This window comes from Nylanderia fulva, unplaced genomic scaffold (assembly GCF_048542155.1).
Source record: "Nylanderia fulva isolate GAGA-0341 unplaced genomic scaffold, ASM4854215v1 Scaffold21, whole genome shotgun sequence".
In the NCBI taxonomy this organism is placed as follows: Eukaryota; Metazoa; Arthropoda; class Insecta; order Hymenoptera; family Formicidae; genus Nylanderia; species Nylanderia fulva.
The window spans coordinates 3,694,541-3,712,509 of NW_028190275.1; the positions used below are offsets into that span (position 1 = coordinate 3,694,541).

Here is a 17,969-nt window from a genome sequence, read left to right on the forward strand (position 1 = left end):
AAGTTTGGAAAATACTGAGATCTTTCTTTGTAACACAATACTTGGTGTTTCTCATTGGAAAATTTTACCGATTCTACCGATGTATAAATATGGCTTTGCTCCTGCTATATCACTCTGATAAATATGCGCAAGAATATTTTTGAGCGTTGCTCAACATCTCTTATTAATTCGGACATTTGTATAAGTGCATAAATGACAAATGTAATAAGATATATATTACATGATATTGCTTTAAGTGCATTCACATTTTTATTGTATAATTCTACATATATTTAATAAACCGTGATGTTTGGTGCATGTCTTCTAACTCATTATTCTTTTGATTAATTATTAATAAAAATATTTATTAGTAAAAAAAAAACAAATAATTATTTATAAACATGAATCGCACCTAAAGATGCAACATTTTCGATAAATATAATTTCTTATATTAATTATTTAAAACATAGATATAATCATTGAATTCAAAATATAAAAAATATTGAGAATTCTAACAGAACAATCTCGTGTGTAAATTAGCAACAGATAAATCATTACGAATCGAGTCGCCACACGATGATAAGTAATTATTATTTCGATCGCGCCGACATTGTACGATGCTAAACTCACAAATGCAATACAATTCGCCGCGGTTCCGTCCGGACACTCATCGGGAGCAGTTCGACCACATCATTAGACGATACTGACCGTTTCCGCGTTGCGGTTTCCTTTGAAGGGACTGAAGGACCCGTGCGAGAGTTCAGCCGAGCGAAAATGCATAAACGAATGGACGAGTCGTTTCGCGCGCGTCCGCGACTGTCGTCAGAAAGGTCTCTTCTCGTCTCCCGCGAATGGATCCAGCCGGAAAACGAGAGACACACGGGGAAACGACTACGATGGACACGATCAAAAAGACGCGTCCTGGACTTTGTCCCGAGACAAGTCGCCTTCTGCGTTTGATATCCCGGAAATGGCGTTGACTTCGCGACTTCAACCTGGATAAGCGAGCTCGATAAAGGAAATGCGAGGGATGGCTAGAAATTCGCGTATTATTATGCTACACGCGCGATGAAGATGCTATTTTTTGAGGAAACTTTGATTTTAAATAAATAGTTACATCATTCTTTTTATCTCTTTCTCTTTTGGAAAGTTCACAATTTATTCATTTATTTTTGACAAATAAAAAAAGTGAAACTTGGGGGATATTTTCCGTCTAAAATTTGAGAGAAAAAATAACTACCTACTATTTTTACCTCTCTGGGAGGGATATAAGAGTGTATGTTCGTATAAGAAACTCTCCTTATATTTTTTTACGAAGATTTATCTCCTAAAATGTTAACGCACTTTTTTAGATACACCCTATATTTAACTATTTTCACTACATAAATCGATCTTGAAATCTATACTAAAAATTATTGAATTCGAATGAATATTTATTTCAATGCTGCCTAAGAAATCATTTATTTGAAGCTAATAATATTGATTTGATGCGAAAAATATTTATTTGACATAAGAAAATTCTTTTCCATACATTTATTGTCTCAAATAAATGATTTATTAGGCATCAGTATTGAAATAAATATTTATTTAATTTTTTTCAGTATATATATATATATATATATATATATATATATATAAAAGAATAAATGAAAGGATTATATTTTGGTTGTTCGCGTTTATCCCTCAGGTCACTACGACGAGTTCGCACGCTCTTCGGATTCTTATGTCGGGATTTCGCGACGCGGAATTTAACCGTATCTGTATGATTTATAACGTCGCGGAGTCGGGAACTTCGCGAAACTCCGCGTCGAATGATCGCGGAGCTCCTCGCAAAGATGTGTCCCACATTGCGCGGATCTGAGATTATCATCGGGTGATATTTTCCTCCTTTGTGCGAGCCTTCGTGACGGCGTATCAAAGAACTCCCGGGGAATTAGGTAGTGCGAGCACCCGGTATAAGATGCTTTCCCGCGGCTGATCCCTCGTCATCGTGAATGGAAAGGCTCGCGGATTCAGAAAAGCGTATCTCTCTCGCTCTTTCTCTTCTTTTTCCCCCTCTTTCTCTCTTTTCTAATTCTAGAAAAGTAATTATGTTCCTTTCGTACGTGAATCCCGTTACGACATGAAAGACTAAAGAGGAGAACATTCCTCGCCGAGAAGTTGCGAGGAAGATTTCAAATTCGTATACACGAGTACAAAATTATATGTACGTTCGTTTTTACAATATCAATTATTTAAATGCAATTATTATTTCAAAAAAATTATTTTTATATTAATTTTATGTTTAATTTCACATAATTATGAATTGTGCAGCAAAAAGCTGTGCAAATATTTCTGATGCTATTGTAAGATTATCGAGACGTTCCTCGGTACTTGCAAAATACTTATTCTTTGTGCATAAGGAATGTCACATTAGTATCTCATCTGTACATTTGTATTGTGTACATTGGGGTCACTCGGGAAAAAGATTGTTAGAGGAAATTGATCAGTCTACCGGATTCAGAGGGTGACAAATCCTTAAGGTCGGACACAAAGCAATTTTCGTTTCGGTTGTCTTAACACCAGTCAGGCCAAATAATACGCCGAAATTGCTCGCGATTTCATTAATTCTAATTATATCGCAACTGCGATGTTAGGTATTTATTATATTAATTTTATTTTCTTTCTGTAATAATTACCGTGTAAATGTTTTCTCCTTCTTTCATAATCTCTCCCTAACGACTCTAACGATTCTTCAATTAAATATAATATTAATTAGGTTCTCGTGATAATAATAAAAGTAACAAGAGTATTTTATTTGCCATCGCATATTGCGCTGTTATACGTTACATTCAATATTTATGTCGGTATATATGAAATCGGTCGTGTGGGAAAGAGCACGACGTCATACGAAAGCATCGGGCAGGACGTCGTGCCTCGAAGATGGACAAACAGAAAACGATGCTTTTACCACTCGGCAAACAGTCACCGCACATCGTCACAATATTATACCGCGATCAGGGCTGGGTTAAGGTGGTGCCGTTCGATTTAAAAGCGGTGTATTATTTTTTTTATTTATCATCTTACGGCATTATAGCATGCGTTAGCAGAATAAAATGTCCAAGCGTGTTACTTTTTTCAAAGCTTTGGATATTTCTTTTTATTCTTGTATTTTTATTTCATTCGAATTAATTAAATCTGACTTATTACACTCAATCATTTTTATATCATATGTCTTGCATTAACTTTTTAAGGAAAGCTCTACAACAATGTTTTTCCACCGAATTTTATCAACATTTAATAATGATAAAACAATTAAATATATAATAGAATTTTATTTAAAAATGAATGATTTATATTAATTAATTACGCAGGTATTTGCGAAAGAAAGGGAAATTAATCATTATCTCGATGTATATTTTTATTTATCGTTCGGGGTGCCGCATCAGCTTGTTTCGATCCTGATTCTGATCTCTTAAACGACAACAAATATCTCAAGGATAATAACTGTGAAAGCTTTTGTGTGTGGGAGAAGGCGCGTTTCACGAACCTCTTTTCACCGCGATGTCCGGATATCTTGAAAGAGAAATTTCCGTCTCGAATGCGATCAATTTCCGTTCGGACTGGGAACTCGAAAGTCCAATATTTTACAGAATATTCGATGCTTTTTAATAAGTATATCAATTTAACAAACTAAGGAGATTTTATCAACAATTAATCATGATAAAACAATTAAATATATAAAATATATAATAGAATTTTATTTATAAAAATTAATTATCTAATTATATTAATTAATTACACAATTTAATTCAATATAAATATCTTTATTATATTAACACATAAAAAAGAAAGGAAGCTTAAATAAATATAAATGATGTGTGTGCACTCTTCGAGATTTATTTCGCGAAAGAATGTATTCTTCTTTGAAGACTAACTCTTGGTATCGGCATACTTTATCATTGTGTCAGCCCGTGAACTGGCATCCCTTCATTGGGTCGGGCGTACAAAATGTTTGATGTCACGGAGATTACCGGGGTGGCAAGCGTACACACCAGCGTCGACGACATGCCGTAGTTAAGGGCGTTTCGTGGTGATCCTTTCCTCCCGAACAAATATAAGGGTCGTCTTCTCGGGGGCTCGCAAGAATGTGTCAAAGCCGGTCTAGGCGATATAGTCGCAAGCATCAAACAATTATATGATTCACGCCGATTTCTGCATCTAATGTAATTCATCCGACTCTATCTCTTCCTTCTTATTATGTATAGAACATCCTAATTCGAGATGATTATTGATGGCATTATTTTCCTCGACGAAAAAATTAATGCATTATTTACGTCTTTTTAATTCGTGATATTAAATATTTATGCAGCTCAAAGTTTGAAAGAATTCATAGTTTTTAGATTTTTTAGAGAGATATTTTGAATTTTTATTACTATAATTTAAAGCTTGTAAAAAATGCATATTTCGAGATATTTCGACAATTTAGTTCCGATGGCCTCGAGCTTTCACATTAAAGTAACTGACATCTGTTTTGCGAGCTTACTCGTGCCGTTGCAGACGTAATATCCTCGGGCTATATCATACTGAAGCGCATGTTGTCATTGCTGATCGGTTAGAAACCATTCTGTGTATATGCTGCAAAACTCAATATCAACTAATTAAAAAATTCGAAAATTTAATAGTGTTAATTATGACAGACATATGTAACAGGGTGTTTACTCTCTGAAAAAATATTGAGAATTTCAGATTAAGTATCTTTTTTTGTATCAGAAAAAAAATAATTTCATGAAATTTTGAAAGTCATATAATTAAAAAAAAATCCTCTCTTTAATAATTTTGCTGCTCCTATGTAAGCAATTGATGATCGATTTTAATTATAAATTATACATGTATATGTTTAAAATATAATATAAATGTATATATATATCTCTCTCTCTGTTTATACTGATATCTGTATATATTGATAAAGCATAGAAATATTATGCAGGTGAAAAATGTTTATTTTACGAAAACTATTCAGTTTTTTTCAATACATTTTTAAATCTAGCACTTGAAGCTTAAATAGTTCTTTATTTTTCCTTCATATGAATTTGAAAAGTATTAGAAAACGCTTCTAAAAAAATTGATTTTAGAATTCTCTTTACTGGTAATTTTGAGCAAAAAAATACCTGAAAGATCAAAAAATTTTCAGAGTTTTTTTTTAGTATAGACATATCCTGATATAATCTTGTTCTGTAATTATACTATTATCATTTAAATATATCAGAATTCTTCGAAATCTCAGAGTGAGCGAGAGAGGCGAGAATTATAAAAAAATGCCAGGATAATATTTTCAAGCCTGATCTTCCTCACGTGAAGAGAAAAAAAGCGTTCTCTCGAATCGTGCGTAAACGCTCGCATAACACGCATGTGCACTCATACAGATACGCACTTAAGACGCCGAAGGGAAACTTCCCACGGGAGGAGCGATTCTGAAAATTCTTGGAAGAGACACGTCGATATAGAGGCTGCACTCGAGACTACCGTACTCCATCTCGAGCTGGGAAAATTCTATTTCGCCGAGGCGAATAGCAAAGCGAAGATGACAAAGTCAAGGAAGAAAATTGCGAAATTGCTTCTTGCGCGACGCGCCGGCCAACTCGACGGTACATCCGGTATATATCCGGTACGTCGTCGGTTCGACTTGTCGACAGCCTGGTGAAGGAAGAGGAAGAAGGTGAGAAGAGAGATCTTCGGGGGCTAAGTAGATTCCGCGATGCCTTTGTGGGCGTCCTCGACGTCCCAGGACGTCGGCACGATCTCTCGGACCTGGATATATCCCTGTCGCCTGTAAATCGCCAATCGAATTCCCGGTCGACCTGGCGACGAGGAATGGAGCAGAGAGTAAAAGAGAAAGAGAGGGAGAGAGGAAGCTTAGAGATTTATTGTCAGACTTTTCGATCTTCGTTGTGGAATTGGCTTACGAAAGGAACCCCACAACAGGGATATCTCGATCCTGCAGGAATTGGATTAACAATGTTATTGTGCTGCAAGCATGCCATTCGACATGGTACATTGTTCAATCTCTAATCGAAGAACTCTATGTAAAATCAATTCGTTATAGTGAATAATCGAGCAAGGTGTGTTACTTCATTGGAAGACGAAATATCATGTTAACATATGCATTCATTCATTCTTGGCGTATCTCAAATTATTATCCTCGTCTCTCATTACACTTGAACGTGAACACATAATACTATAAAAACATAAAGAAATAAATACATAAAAAAGAAATAAATAAAAAATAAATAAATATTTTTGTCAAATAAAATTCAAGTTTATGAAGTTATATATTACATTAATAATGTGTTGCCAAGATATGCATCTAATTTGTCACTCTTTCCTTGATCAGTTAACCAGCGTTCGGCTCGTAAGATTAGAGAATTTATGCGTCCATGAAATGGAACCTATTAGCGAACAGTTCCGGAGGATCTCGAGGAGAAATCAGCCTCTTAGGTTTAAAGCTCTTCTTCCTCTCCTTTTCCCATAAGGGTCGCGACACGTCTCTTTATTCGGACGACACACAAAGGTTCCGCGAAGATTACAGGACCGCCAATCCCCTCCTGTATGGATTCTACGAAGGGGCATTATGGTGACACATAGTGAAGTAATATGGAAGGGCATCTCTCATCCCTGGACAATACCGCGCCTCTCTCTATAACTGAAGATCTCTATAGCTTTTTCTCTCTTTCTTTATCCCTAGATCGTTATGTAATCGCGACGATCGCGACGGCAACGTGATTTCAACGCCGCGAAAAATCCTCGTTGTACAAGTAAATAAGACTGTTTTTTTATTGCGACATTATACTATCATATATTATCGGATTAGAATGCATGTTGGCAAATAAAACAAATTATTATTCTGAAGAGTATAGTTAAAAATTAATTTGTTTCGAAAAGTCTTTTATTATAAGACTTTAAAAGATACATATAAAATAAAAATATTTTTATTATTCTATAATATTGCTGAGTTATTTTTATAAAAGGGTTTTTTTATAAATATATAAAATTTATGAATTTTTGATATCTTTTTTTTTATATACATATATGTGAAAAGCAACATTGACGTATTGATTATAGGAACGAATAAAATGTAGGTTTATATTTATTTGAGAGACATGTATTTCAGAAGTTAAAACGTTATGTACAGATATGACCAGCGTATATATAACGCATCCGCAAGTTAATCTAACGCAAAGTAATACATGCAAGTCGAGATTGGTCGCAGGAACGATATCATACATTTTTATACATATATATTTGCGCGCGTGTATATGCGTTTATTTTATATACAATGACGAGAAATACTCGAATCAGTGTCTTAAAAAGCTCCTCCTTTCCTGAATAATACATAATATTATTTCTGGATAATTATACATAGCTTATATATATATACGACATATATTTAATATTACATTTTTACGAGACTATGAATTAGATATAGGTCGAGATATAACATTATATCTTTGTATAATTCTATAACTAGATGTGTGTATGTGTGTGTGAATACATTTTTTTATTGTAATTATAAAATACAAAATGATGAAAATCTGCGGTCGATCGTGCATTAACTTAAATTTAAAATTAAAATTGCATTTTGCCCGAAATAAAATAATCGCTCGTCGTTAATTCGCATAATTCTTTATCGATATACAATAATTAGAAAAATTGTTAAACTAGATAAATGGCTGGGGAGGGGATATTATTTCGAAGCATACACAGATGAATTTCTCTGAAGTCTATACAATTATTTAAGTTTTGTCAAGTATACATTCACTATAAACAACGAACTAGATTATGTTTCGCATTAAATCCTGACTAGATTATGTGCATACTAATTAAATACATCCTTCTTCGTATCTGTCCTTATCTAAAAGTCATGACTAGAAAATACTCGTTTGTTCTAAATTAATAGAACAAATGATAATGCAAAACTCAAAAGATAATACAAACAAAAGATGATATGCACAAGTGCGCAATTAAATTACATTATTATTAAAAATTAATAAGTATATCGTCCTATTATAATGATTAAAAATTAACGTATGATTGACTAAACGTGGTTGTATCTCTAGCAGGATTTTGCCTCTACGTTTAGTGTCGTAACATTTAATTATCATGTTCTACGTAAAGGTGGGTATATATAAGTGAAAGAATAATGAGCGGATGAAAATAGAATGTTCAATAGCGTTTAATTCGCGTTTAGACTGATTCGCTTATTAAAGTGCGATGTCAAAGACGGTTGATAAATAATAAATTTATTTATTTTTTTTTTAGAATTATTTATAAATTTAATTTCGCGTTTGCTCTATAAATGTATACCCATCTTTAGGATTAACAATGACTTTCAAATTCGTTCCTAACACTATTATTTCGTACGACTAAATACAGCTAGGTCCGGTTCCTATGGTTAAAGAATGGTCTGATACTTCTGCGGAAAAGATGTATATTATACGATTTATCGATTGTTCAAATGCATTCACGTTGACATTAATCTCGGTTTATACATAACTATTAAATATCTTAGCTTAGTTTTTATATCATATCTTTTTCAGACACTTTTTCTTAATACTATCTTTGATTTTAGCTGTATGAGAATGCGATCTCTTTGATCGGGAGGTGCGCTAAATCTAAGATTAATGACCGTTTAATGGCTCATTTTATAAATCTAAAACTTAAGTCATTTTAAAACACGCCGCTCATTGCTAACGTACAATGAAATTAAAAAAGAAAGAAATTATACATTCTATGGCTTCGTATATAAACATTATTTAATTTTGTTTAAATATATATATATATATATATATATATATATAATTATTGTGCAATAATGCATGAAATTTATTAAAATTATAGTTTTATGTTCTCATGTGGATTCAACTGGATATCAAAATGGCATAGATATACTTTTGATAATTAATTAATAAAAGTAAATTTCTATAAAAAATATACATATAATTAAATTTATATAATATATTAAATAGATAATATATTATATAAATGTAATAATAAACTCTATAATTAATTATATTTTATTATATATAATTAATAATACTATAATTACAAAAACTAATGTCATTATAAATAAATAATTATGAATATAAAAGAGAGATAATTCTAGAACATATATGTATAATTAAATACTTCAGCGAAATTAACTTCTCTAAAGCTGAATGCTGGCCAAGCGAATAAATACAAATAAATCACGAATACCAAAATGTACCAGTGAAGAAGCATTATTCAATCAATAATTTTATAAAAAAATTATTTTATACAGAATAAAAAATTATTATAAAGAATTATAAAAATATATACTATAAAAAATTATTTTATAAAAATGTTAATAATACTTTTTCATTGATATTCACTTGTGATCATTTGTATTTATTCGCTTGATCTAGATACACCTTAAGAGATGCAACAAATTTGTTTAATCGCTAGTAAGTCTGCTTGCCAACTTAATGCTAGACAAATTGAGATCGTCATGTCTGATAGTCTCTATCATTTAACCTAATTGTGCTTTAATATATATACATCGCGCATACTATGTACAGATTTATATCACGCAAAGTATCATCTATATTTTATTTGTTCGCGCAATTACATCGGCGAAATTTTACATAAATTTACAGAATTTATGCCTCACTGAAATTTGTTTTTAATTACATAGCACGATTCTACGTCTGAACGTTATTTATTTGACTAAAGGTGGACTAGAGGTGACTAGAGAGAGATCTTTTTTGGTCTCAATAATTTCTACGTTTTGGCAATAGTGTGCACTCGATAATCTCGAATCTTATAGCTTCGGTATCCAATTGTAAAGTATAATGTTTAACACATTTCTAACAATAGACATAATTCCATTCTATTTTCGTAAATATTTATAATTGACAAAGCACACATATCTCTCATGCATTAATATAATGAAAATTGTATATTACTATTAATTTTGTGTATAAATACATTCCAAATATTTTTATATATATTATATATATGTGAAAAAATTTACATATAATTTGTATGTGTATTTATAACAGTTTATTTTGTCGAATTGAATGTCTTATTCAGATTTTATATTCACTTTTTTCTTTTGTGTTTCAATAATTATATCTTAACAAAATGATAATTATATAAATTATTTAATAAATTATATAATTATATATAAATTATAATTATGAAATAATCTTTTTTATAAAACTGTAATAATTATCCAATCGTAAGAAATGTATTAAACATTTACGTCAGTATATTGTGAGAGAAATATCATCTTCTTTTTCTTAAAATTTCTTTTAATTTCTCGAGTGCCGCTGATTAATATTCTTTTTTTAATTACTATTTTTTAATTACTAATGTGTCATTTAGATCATATACTACGATTTCAACAATACACGGGAATGGGAATCTACATATATTTTATCAACTATACTTATCTCTCAATTTTTTTCGCATGTCAACTATAATATATGATTTATATATACAAATTTATATTTGATACGTATAACGATAATGTGAAACCCTGTTTTTCCCGGTAAATTCCGTGAGTGAAATATAATGATCGCGTATTAGAAAACAAGATTAACATATAATTATGTTAATTTCAGAGCTTGCATTTTAATTTCTTCGGCCAAATAGTATGCTTTATTATCATCGATACAATGACTACAAACGATTAAACTAGACGGTTAGAACCTACATGAAGAGATACTTAATTTCTTATCAAGTTTATCTCTTTCTTTTCCTGATATTTAACACATCAATCAAAGTTCTATTTCTCAAGTTTCGCCTCTCTTTGTATGTATATATTAAGAAATTTCCTAATTCAAAATTTTTAAATAAAATAAACCTTTTTTGACTAAAAAGCTTGACTAGAAAAAATTGCATGTAAAGACTAGACATATATGTGTAAACATTAGAAGTTGACTAGAAAATAAATAACTAAAAATTAAATAATTAAAATTTATTAAATAGAATAACTAAAAATTACACGATGTAAAATAATAAAATAAAACAATTTTTGCAAAGTTTGACTAGAAAAAGTTTCGTTCAAAGAGAAATATAAAAAAATAGAAATTATAGAAATTAAATTACTAAAGAAAATTTTGTGTATACAAACTAGAAAAATCAAAAAATCACAAATTGTATTATTAATATTCATAGTACTAAAATACAATAAAATATAATTACATTTGTTAAAATAAAATAAAACAATTTTTGAAAATTAAAGAACTTTTGCACAAATAGACTAAAAATATAAAAAGATCAGAAATGATAAAAAAGATCGTATATTATATATATATTTATATGACTAGAAATTAAATAATTAAAAATTAAATATAATGAAAAATTTATATATTTTTTAATAACAAAATGATACAATCTTTGAAATAAAACAATCTCGAAAATTTGATTAAACAAAGTTTTATGCAAATCGACTAGAACTACAAAAAGACAATAAGACATTAACTAAGAATAAAATAACTAAAAATTAAATACATTAGTTGTTGAATAAAAATGGATTAAAACATAAAATAATCTTTAAAAATTCGATTAGAGAAAATTTCTGCAAAGGGATATTGATATTACAAATATAACAAATGAAAATTAACTGTGCAATTATAGAAATTAAGTATCCCATTTAATAACAATAACAGCCATACTCTTTCTCTCTTTCACATTAATTTTTTTTTTTTTTTTTTTTTTTACATTTCCCTTTTTTCTCTTTTCCATTACTTTTTTTGAAATACTAGAACGAGCATGCTTAGCGTTTTGATTGTGTACTCACAGTGACGAAAGCCGCGTGTCTCTTACAAATCAAGACCGAATCGCCAGTAGAGGCCGGGTCGCCTCGGCAGAGGTCTCGCCGGAAATTGATGTCAGGTCATCTCGTTCGCCAACTGGCTGTTCGCCGCTGTCTGAGCGATGTCCGCTTTGCCGACAGTCTCCTGACCGTCGTGAACATTGTTATTGTTATTGCTGCTACTGACGTTGTTGTTGGTCTCCGGATGCTGGGTCGCGAGATGTTTCCGCAGAGCGGCTTGTCTGGTGAATTTGGCCTCGCATCTGGTGCACGGAATCTCCGCGGTGGTCCCCGACGACGAGGACGACGACGAGGACGAGGGCGAGGACGACGACGTCGCAGACGAGCCAGAATCGGCGTTGGGCAATCTGGGCTTGTGCCAACGTCGATGGGACGCCAAATTCGCCGGGCAGGAGAACCGCTTGTCGCACTCCGGGCAACGGTACTCCACGTGGGCGATTCGGGAGCAGCGATGCTGCGCCAGCTGGAAAGCGTCCTCGTGAAGCTGCCGGCAGAGCTTGCACTGGTACGGACCGAGCCGGTTCTCAATCTTGGCGAGCTCGGCGCGAGCCTCCTCCGTCACCTCGACGATGTTGAAGGCGGGATCGATGTCGCCGGTCACCACCGCCTCGTCCGGACCCAGGATCACGGTGCCCGAGACCGGGCTGCTGGTGTCTTCGTCGAATTTCAGCCTCCTGGCGTGTTTCTTCTTGGGTCTATGAGCTTGGGTCTTCTCGTTGCCGGTCTGCTTCGGGGTGGACAGGGAGGAGCCGGAAGGCGAGATGAGATCCTCCTCCCGGACTCTTCTCCTGGGACACTGAGGTGGTGATGGGGTGCTGGGTGGTGTCATGGGCGCGTGTACGCTCTGGAGATGTTGCTGCGGCGTTAAAAGCAGTTGCTGATGATAACTCTGCATCGATTGCATGTGCGTCGGGCTCAGAAGGAGCTTCTGACTGTGCAACTGGTACTTGGCGGCGAGCTCGTTCCCGGGATACGACGACAGTCGAGTGCTCTCTTCGGGAAGATGGTGGATCTTGTCGACTAGCGAGTCGTGGAAGCGAGCGGATTCTTTGTTAAGCATCAGACGTTCGTACTGACTTTGATGACTCTGCGCCGAGGAGGTCCGTAAAGTGTCCAGGTCGTCGACGATCAGCTGTTGCTCCTCCTCGCTGTCTCTGCGGCCCTCGACATGAGTCTGGATCTCCTCCCGAATTCTGAGATCCTTCTCGTCGCCCACCTCGATTATCTCCTCCGTCTTCGGGGTGTTGGGCGTCGGTGGCGGTTTCAAGGAAAGATCCAGGGGACACGGCGTCGAGGACCTCGAGGATTCCCAGGACTGCAAGGACGCGTGGTGCTCGGCCGCTGGGATCCTGGAGTAGATCGGCGAGGACGGGTCGTCCATCGGGATGTGCCACGTGGTCGGCGGCGCGACATAGGCCGGGTGATGAATCTCTTCGCTGTAATAGCTCATGTAGCTTAGACCTGGGGCCAGGAAGGCCCTCGGTAGAGCCCCGTGCAGCATTATCCCACGTGCTTCTTCCTCCTGTCCCTTTTCTCAATTTTCTCAAAATTTCTGCTGCATCTTTTGCCTCTCGCTTCGTGTTTCCATGGCGTCCTGATGGAAACGAGTTGGCATATGAACGCTTTCTCGAGCCGAGGCAACTTGAGCTCCGAACAATCGGAACCGCGAAGACGGCTATCACTGATGACTTCTCTTACGAGGAATCCCTCTTTAAGTTCGCCCTCGGACGGACACCTCTTCCTCCGTGCTTTTCCCTCGGCCGTTGAACGCCGTTTGGCAGAAGCTGCTCATGCCACGTCTCGTTTATGCCGTATGCTCCGCCCGGGCAACCGCCGCTCATCCGATGTTCATTGGTCGTCACTTCCACCCTCGTTTCGTCCTTCCGTTCGGCGCAGGCGCGTTTATTTCAACGCTCTCGCCCGCCCCGCTTTTGCGCGAGCAGACGCTGTCAAACAGCTGGCAGGGTAGGGATGTAGCCTCTCGTCTGGCTGGCTGATTGCGGAGGTTCCTGCGGTGCAGCTAGGACTTCGATAAGGGGACAATAAAGGCGCGATTTTGGTAACATTCGGATTCGCATCCCCGATCAATCGATATTGATTTCCGGAAAGAAGCAACCGAGAAATTATCATCTAATCGTACGGAAGAAACTGATCGATTGACAGGCTGTCTAGGGATCAGGGAAAAGTCACGAAATTTTACTATTCGTAAGGAAATTTTACTATTTATTATTCAATAAATATCAACTTTTCCTTGGCTCCCAGCGTGCTAATTTTCTGTGTTGGTAAAAATCGATTCATCTACAGCATGACAAAACTAAAAATTTTGATAAGTCAGGGAAAAATTAATTTCTGGTCTTGGAAAATCTGAAAAAGTAAGGGAATTTTTTTCATTCAGTCTGCTGGACACCCTGGTTAGTCTCATTGTTAAATTAGAATGTCATTGATAAGGAATTTTACTGATAATTTCGATATTATCTCGATTCTTAAATATTATTTTGTTAATTGAACATCTAAAGATATTTAATATAAATGTAACATATTAAATCTGACCAAACGTATGTTTGACTTAAATACTAATATCTGTTTAATTAACAAAACAGTAATTGAAAGCTTTAGTCAAGTTAACAAATTTTTTTCAAGATACCGAGACTTAATTAATTGATATATTAGGTCTATAAACTTTGCATACGCAAAAGTGATTTCAAGAGACAAATACTCCTTTATTTTTAAGATTGCTTTCCCTAATTGCTCTTGTATAGAATACGACAACGTATTCGATAATCAACTCTCATTATTTTTTATTTTTTCATATATATATATTATTTATTATTTTATTCTTAAAATACGTGTATTGTTATAAATAATTTCTCTATTTAATGTACCGCGATATTGGAACGTATAGGGATTAAGGAACGCGATTAATCCGTGTTGATAAAATATCCATGTACTCAACATATTCTAATATATACATATATTTTGTGGAATGCGCGTTTAATAATGAAGTTTTGGTTATATACGCGCGTCGCGTGTGCTTAGGAGGAACGATGCGGGAATTAAATAAAGTTATGCAATGATTAAATTAACTGAATATATTCTTCAACGTAAACGGTACGCGTGAATACATAAACCTGATTCGCTCGGAGTAATAAAGTAATGCGTCCGTGCGCGGCGACTATCGAAGACGGTATATCGTTATCTCAAAAATCTCCTATTTATACCTTGCCTCCTAAAACGCCCTTCGCTAGGCTTCGAGAGGCTTCGCGAATTTTCCATCTATTTTTATTTCTTCGTTTCTGTCCTACTCGTCTTTCGTCTCGTCTGTAATATTTTATTTATATTTACTTGTGCCTTTGTCCTTTTCGTATATGTCAGTGTTCGTATTCGTATGCGTGTTTTCCTTATTAATCTCAGGGAAGTATGTGACGATGTAATCGCCACAAAGTAACTCTATCAATTACTTTTCGAGATAAATACCGTCCAATACCGCATCAATGATACATATGTCCGATATTGCTACGCGACGTTGATGATTAATCATTCAGTCGCTTCGATAAGTCTCTTATTATCGAGGCAACTCCCTTCGGTCGTGCCTACATATATAAGGGAAGCAATGCGTTTTACGTACCATATTTTAAGACGTTACCTGTCACGTATCTCTCTCGCGGCATTGAATTTGTCTTCCGCGAAGTCTCGCGCCGTTTCGTCTCTCTCTTTTTTTTTCCATTGGCAGCCGTAGAAATGAACGGATCTTACGTCGTGGGCGGTGAAGACGGATTGATAACCCGATATTAGATATATGCGGTGTGTTATCATTAAGCGTGTGCGCGAAATGATACGTTTCACGTGCGTTGTGCATACGTGAACTCGCAGCATATCGAGGAGTCTCTCCTTCGGCCATACAGAACCTCTATAACGATCGATCGATATACCTGCACTTTATATCGTCCCCAGATATAAAATGTTCATCGTAGAAAGTTGAGTTCGAACACTCGGAATTCGGAGCCTTAATCTAAATCCGAATAGACGACGTCGACTTGACAATCAGCTGATTAATTCAGGCGGCGAAACTGGAAATGGAATTTAGACGAGCACGTGCTGAAACTTTGACCAACTGCATCGCGCATATCTGAAAAAGCGTCTTGCAATATTAATCGCGATTCTGGTGGATTATGTCGGCCCTGGTCGAACGAGAATTTCCCCTTTATTATCCGTTTATAATTTGAGGATATATATAAGAATTTCCGAAAAGTTCAACGACTTGTCAAGTTACACTTGTCCGATATATGCTATTAATATTATGTCTGCTATTTTTATCTAAATATATTGCTTGAAGATAATTTTATTAAACGCTATATTCTTAATATAGAATTATCGAGGTATTCATTAATTATCTTGGTATTTAAATTTTGAATACTATCAAGACCGAAATTAACTAAGGAACGTCTTTATTTGAAATCTGTGACAGATATTATAATTAGCATTCGATCAAGGTTGTAAAATATACGTAAGTATCTGCGTTTTTGAAAGAAGCCATCATTCTGTCTTGCAAAACAACTCTTAAATCTAATCTAAAACTCATTAAAATGTCTTCGTTTCTAATGCGATAAAAAGCTAAGAAGCTTTCAGACGGGATCGCATATTTTACAACTTTAATCAGGCGTTTTGTCATAATTTCTCGTGACGAGCAATTTGATATTAAAATCAAAACGGAAAATTAAAACACTTGACGAAAACTCGTGTGTATTTTATTTCAAGAAAATGAGACATTAAGTTTCACTCTCAGTGCGCAATTTTCTTGCGATATAATTTTCACGATGACGCTGACAATTCGATGATTTATCATCTTCTTAAAAAACAACTTCATTATAATAAAATCCCGAAAAAAAATCTTATTTCTTTCATTTCTAAAACTCGATATTTGTATCGCCAAGAAGATAACAAACGTAAAATCTCTCGAAGAGATATTTATTTAAAAGACCGAATTTACACAATAGCGGGCATGTAAAAATCACTAAATAATAGCTCCTGAAGAGAAAGGAAAAAAGGAAGGATTTTTTTTCGGAGACGGGTTACATCGGACGGGAAGACAGCTTTTTTCCTTTTCTTTCCTTCCTCCCTCTTTCCACCCCCTTCAGCTCGTTCCGAAGAGAGGTCTCTCGCGAAAAACGCAGCGTCGTAATCCGTTGATCTTCTTACGTAATTAACGGGCCGCGGGCATGTCCGCGATTAATCGCCATAAATATTTCCGCGATACTGATGGACGTGTCCAGAGCGCGCGTTTACGTGCCTTCTCTCTCTCTCTCGTCGATGCACCCGGTCGAATTTGCACGTGTATAGGTGTGTATACATGTATATATATGTATGTGTGTTGTGGGTCCGAATGGCGGTTAATCCACATTCCCTTGAGACTTGCCAAGACCGAGAACAATCACGCTATAATTGGACGAGAGGCTGTCGAGTTACCCTTCAAGAAAACTACCCCCTACCTCCCTCTCGAAGACGAGGACCCGATTGACGCAATCATCACCGGTTATCGTCGATCATCATCGTCGTTCGCGGAATAAAATCCCTAACAAAGAGAAAACGAGAGGAAGATCATATTTTTGCATATTTTTAATTCTCACATCCCCTATTTATTCCATATTTTTTTTCAAAGACAGATCGACTAATAGTTATATTTTACATTTTATATTTTTGATTTTGATCTTCCTAGTAGTGCTTGTATATTTTTACATATTTTATTTACACATCTTCTATTTATAATCCCTATTTTTTCCTGAAGAGAGATTAACTAATAGTTATATTTTTGAATTTTTGATCGCTCTAGTAGTATATTTTTGCATATTTTTAATTACACACTCCCTATTTTTTTCGAAGAGAGATTAACTAATAGTTACATTTTTGATTTTGATCTCTCTAGTAGTACTTTTGCACTCAGAACGGTAGTAGTTATATATGTATTATTATGGCATAGGTGGAGGGGGAAATATTGCAACACGGAAATCCGTTCGCGTACATTCGCCCCGATAATCTCGCTTCCTCTCGCCAAAGCCTTCTCTCTCTCTCGCTCCTCGGGCATAAAATTTCAACGCGCGTATCCCGGCGTAATCATTCCGCCGGGCGAACGAAAACAAGTGGCAAATGGTCCATT

At 35.1% G+C, this 17,969-nt stretch overlaps 1 protein-coding gene and 1 long non-coding RNA gene across 2 annotated transcripts in view; one reads left to right on the top strand and one right to left on the bottom strand.

Annotated features, from left to right (window-relative positions):
* Positions 1-17,969, top strand: part of LOC146723315 (uncharacterized) — a 79,921-nt gene that overhangs the window by 60,067 nt on the left and 1,885 nt on the right. The gene's annotated exons all lie outside the window — the stretch shown is intronic.
* LOC114945497 (uncharacterized) lies at positions 11,504-13,578 on the bottom strand. The gene has a single exon (XM_029321748.2). It carries the CDS (start codon positions 13,317-13,319, stop codon positions 11,874-11,876), a length of 1,446 nt encoding a protein of 481 aa, XP_029177581.1. The 5' UTR covers positions 13,320-13,578; the 3' UTR covers positions 11,504-11,873.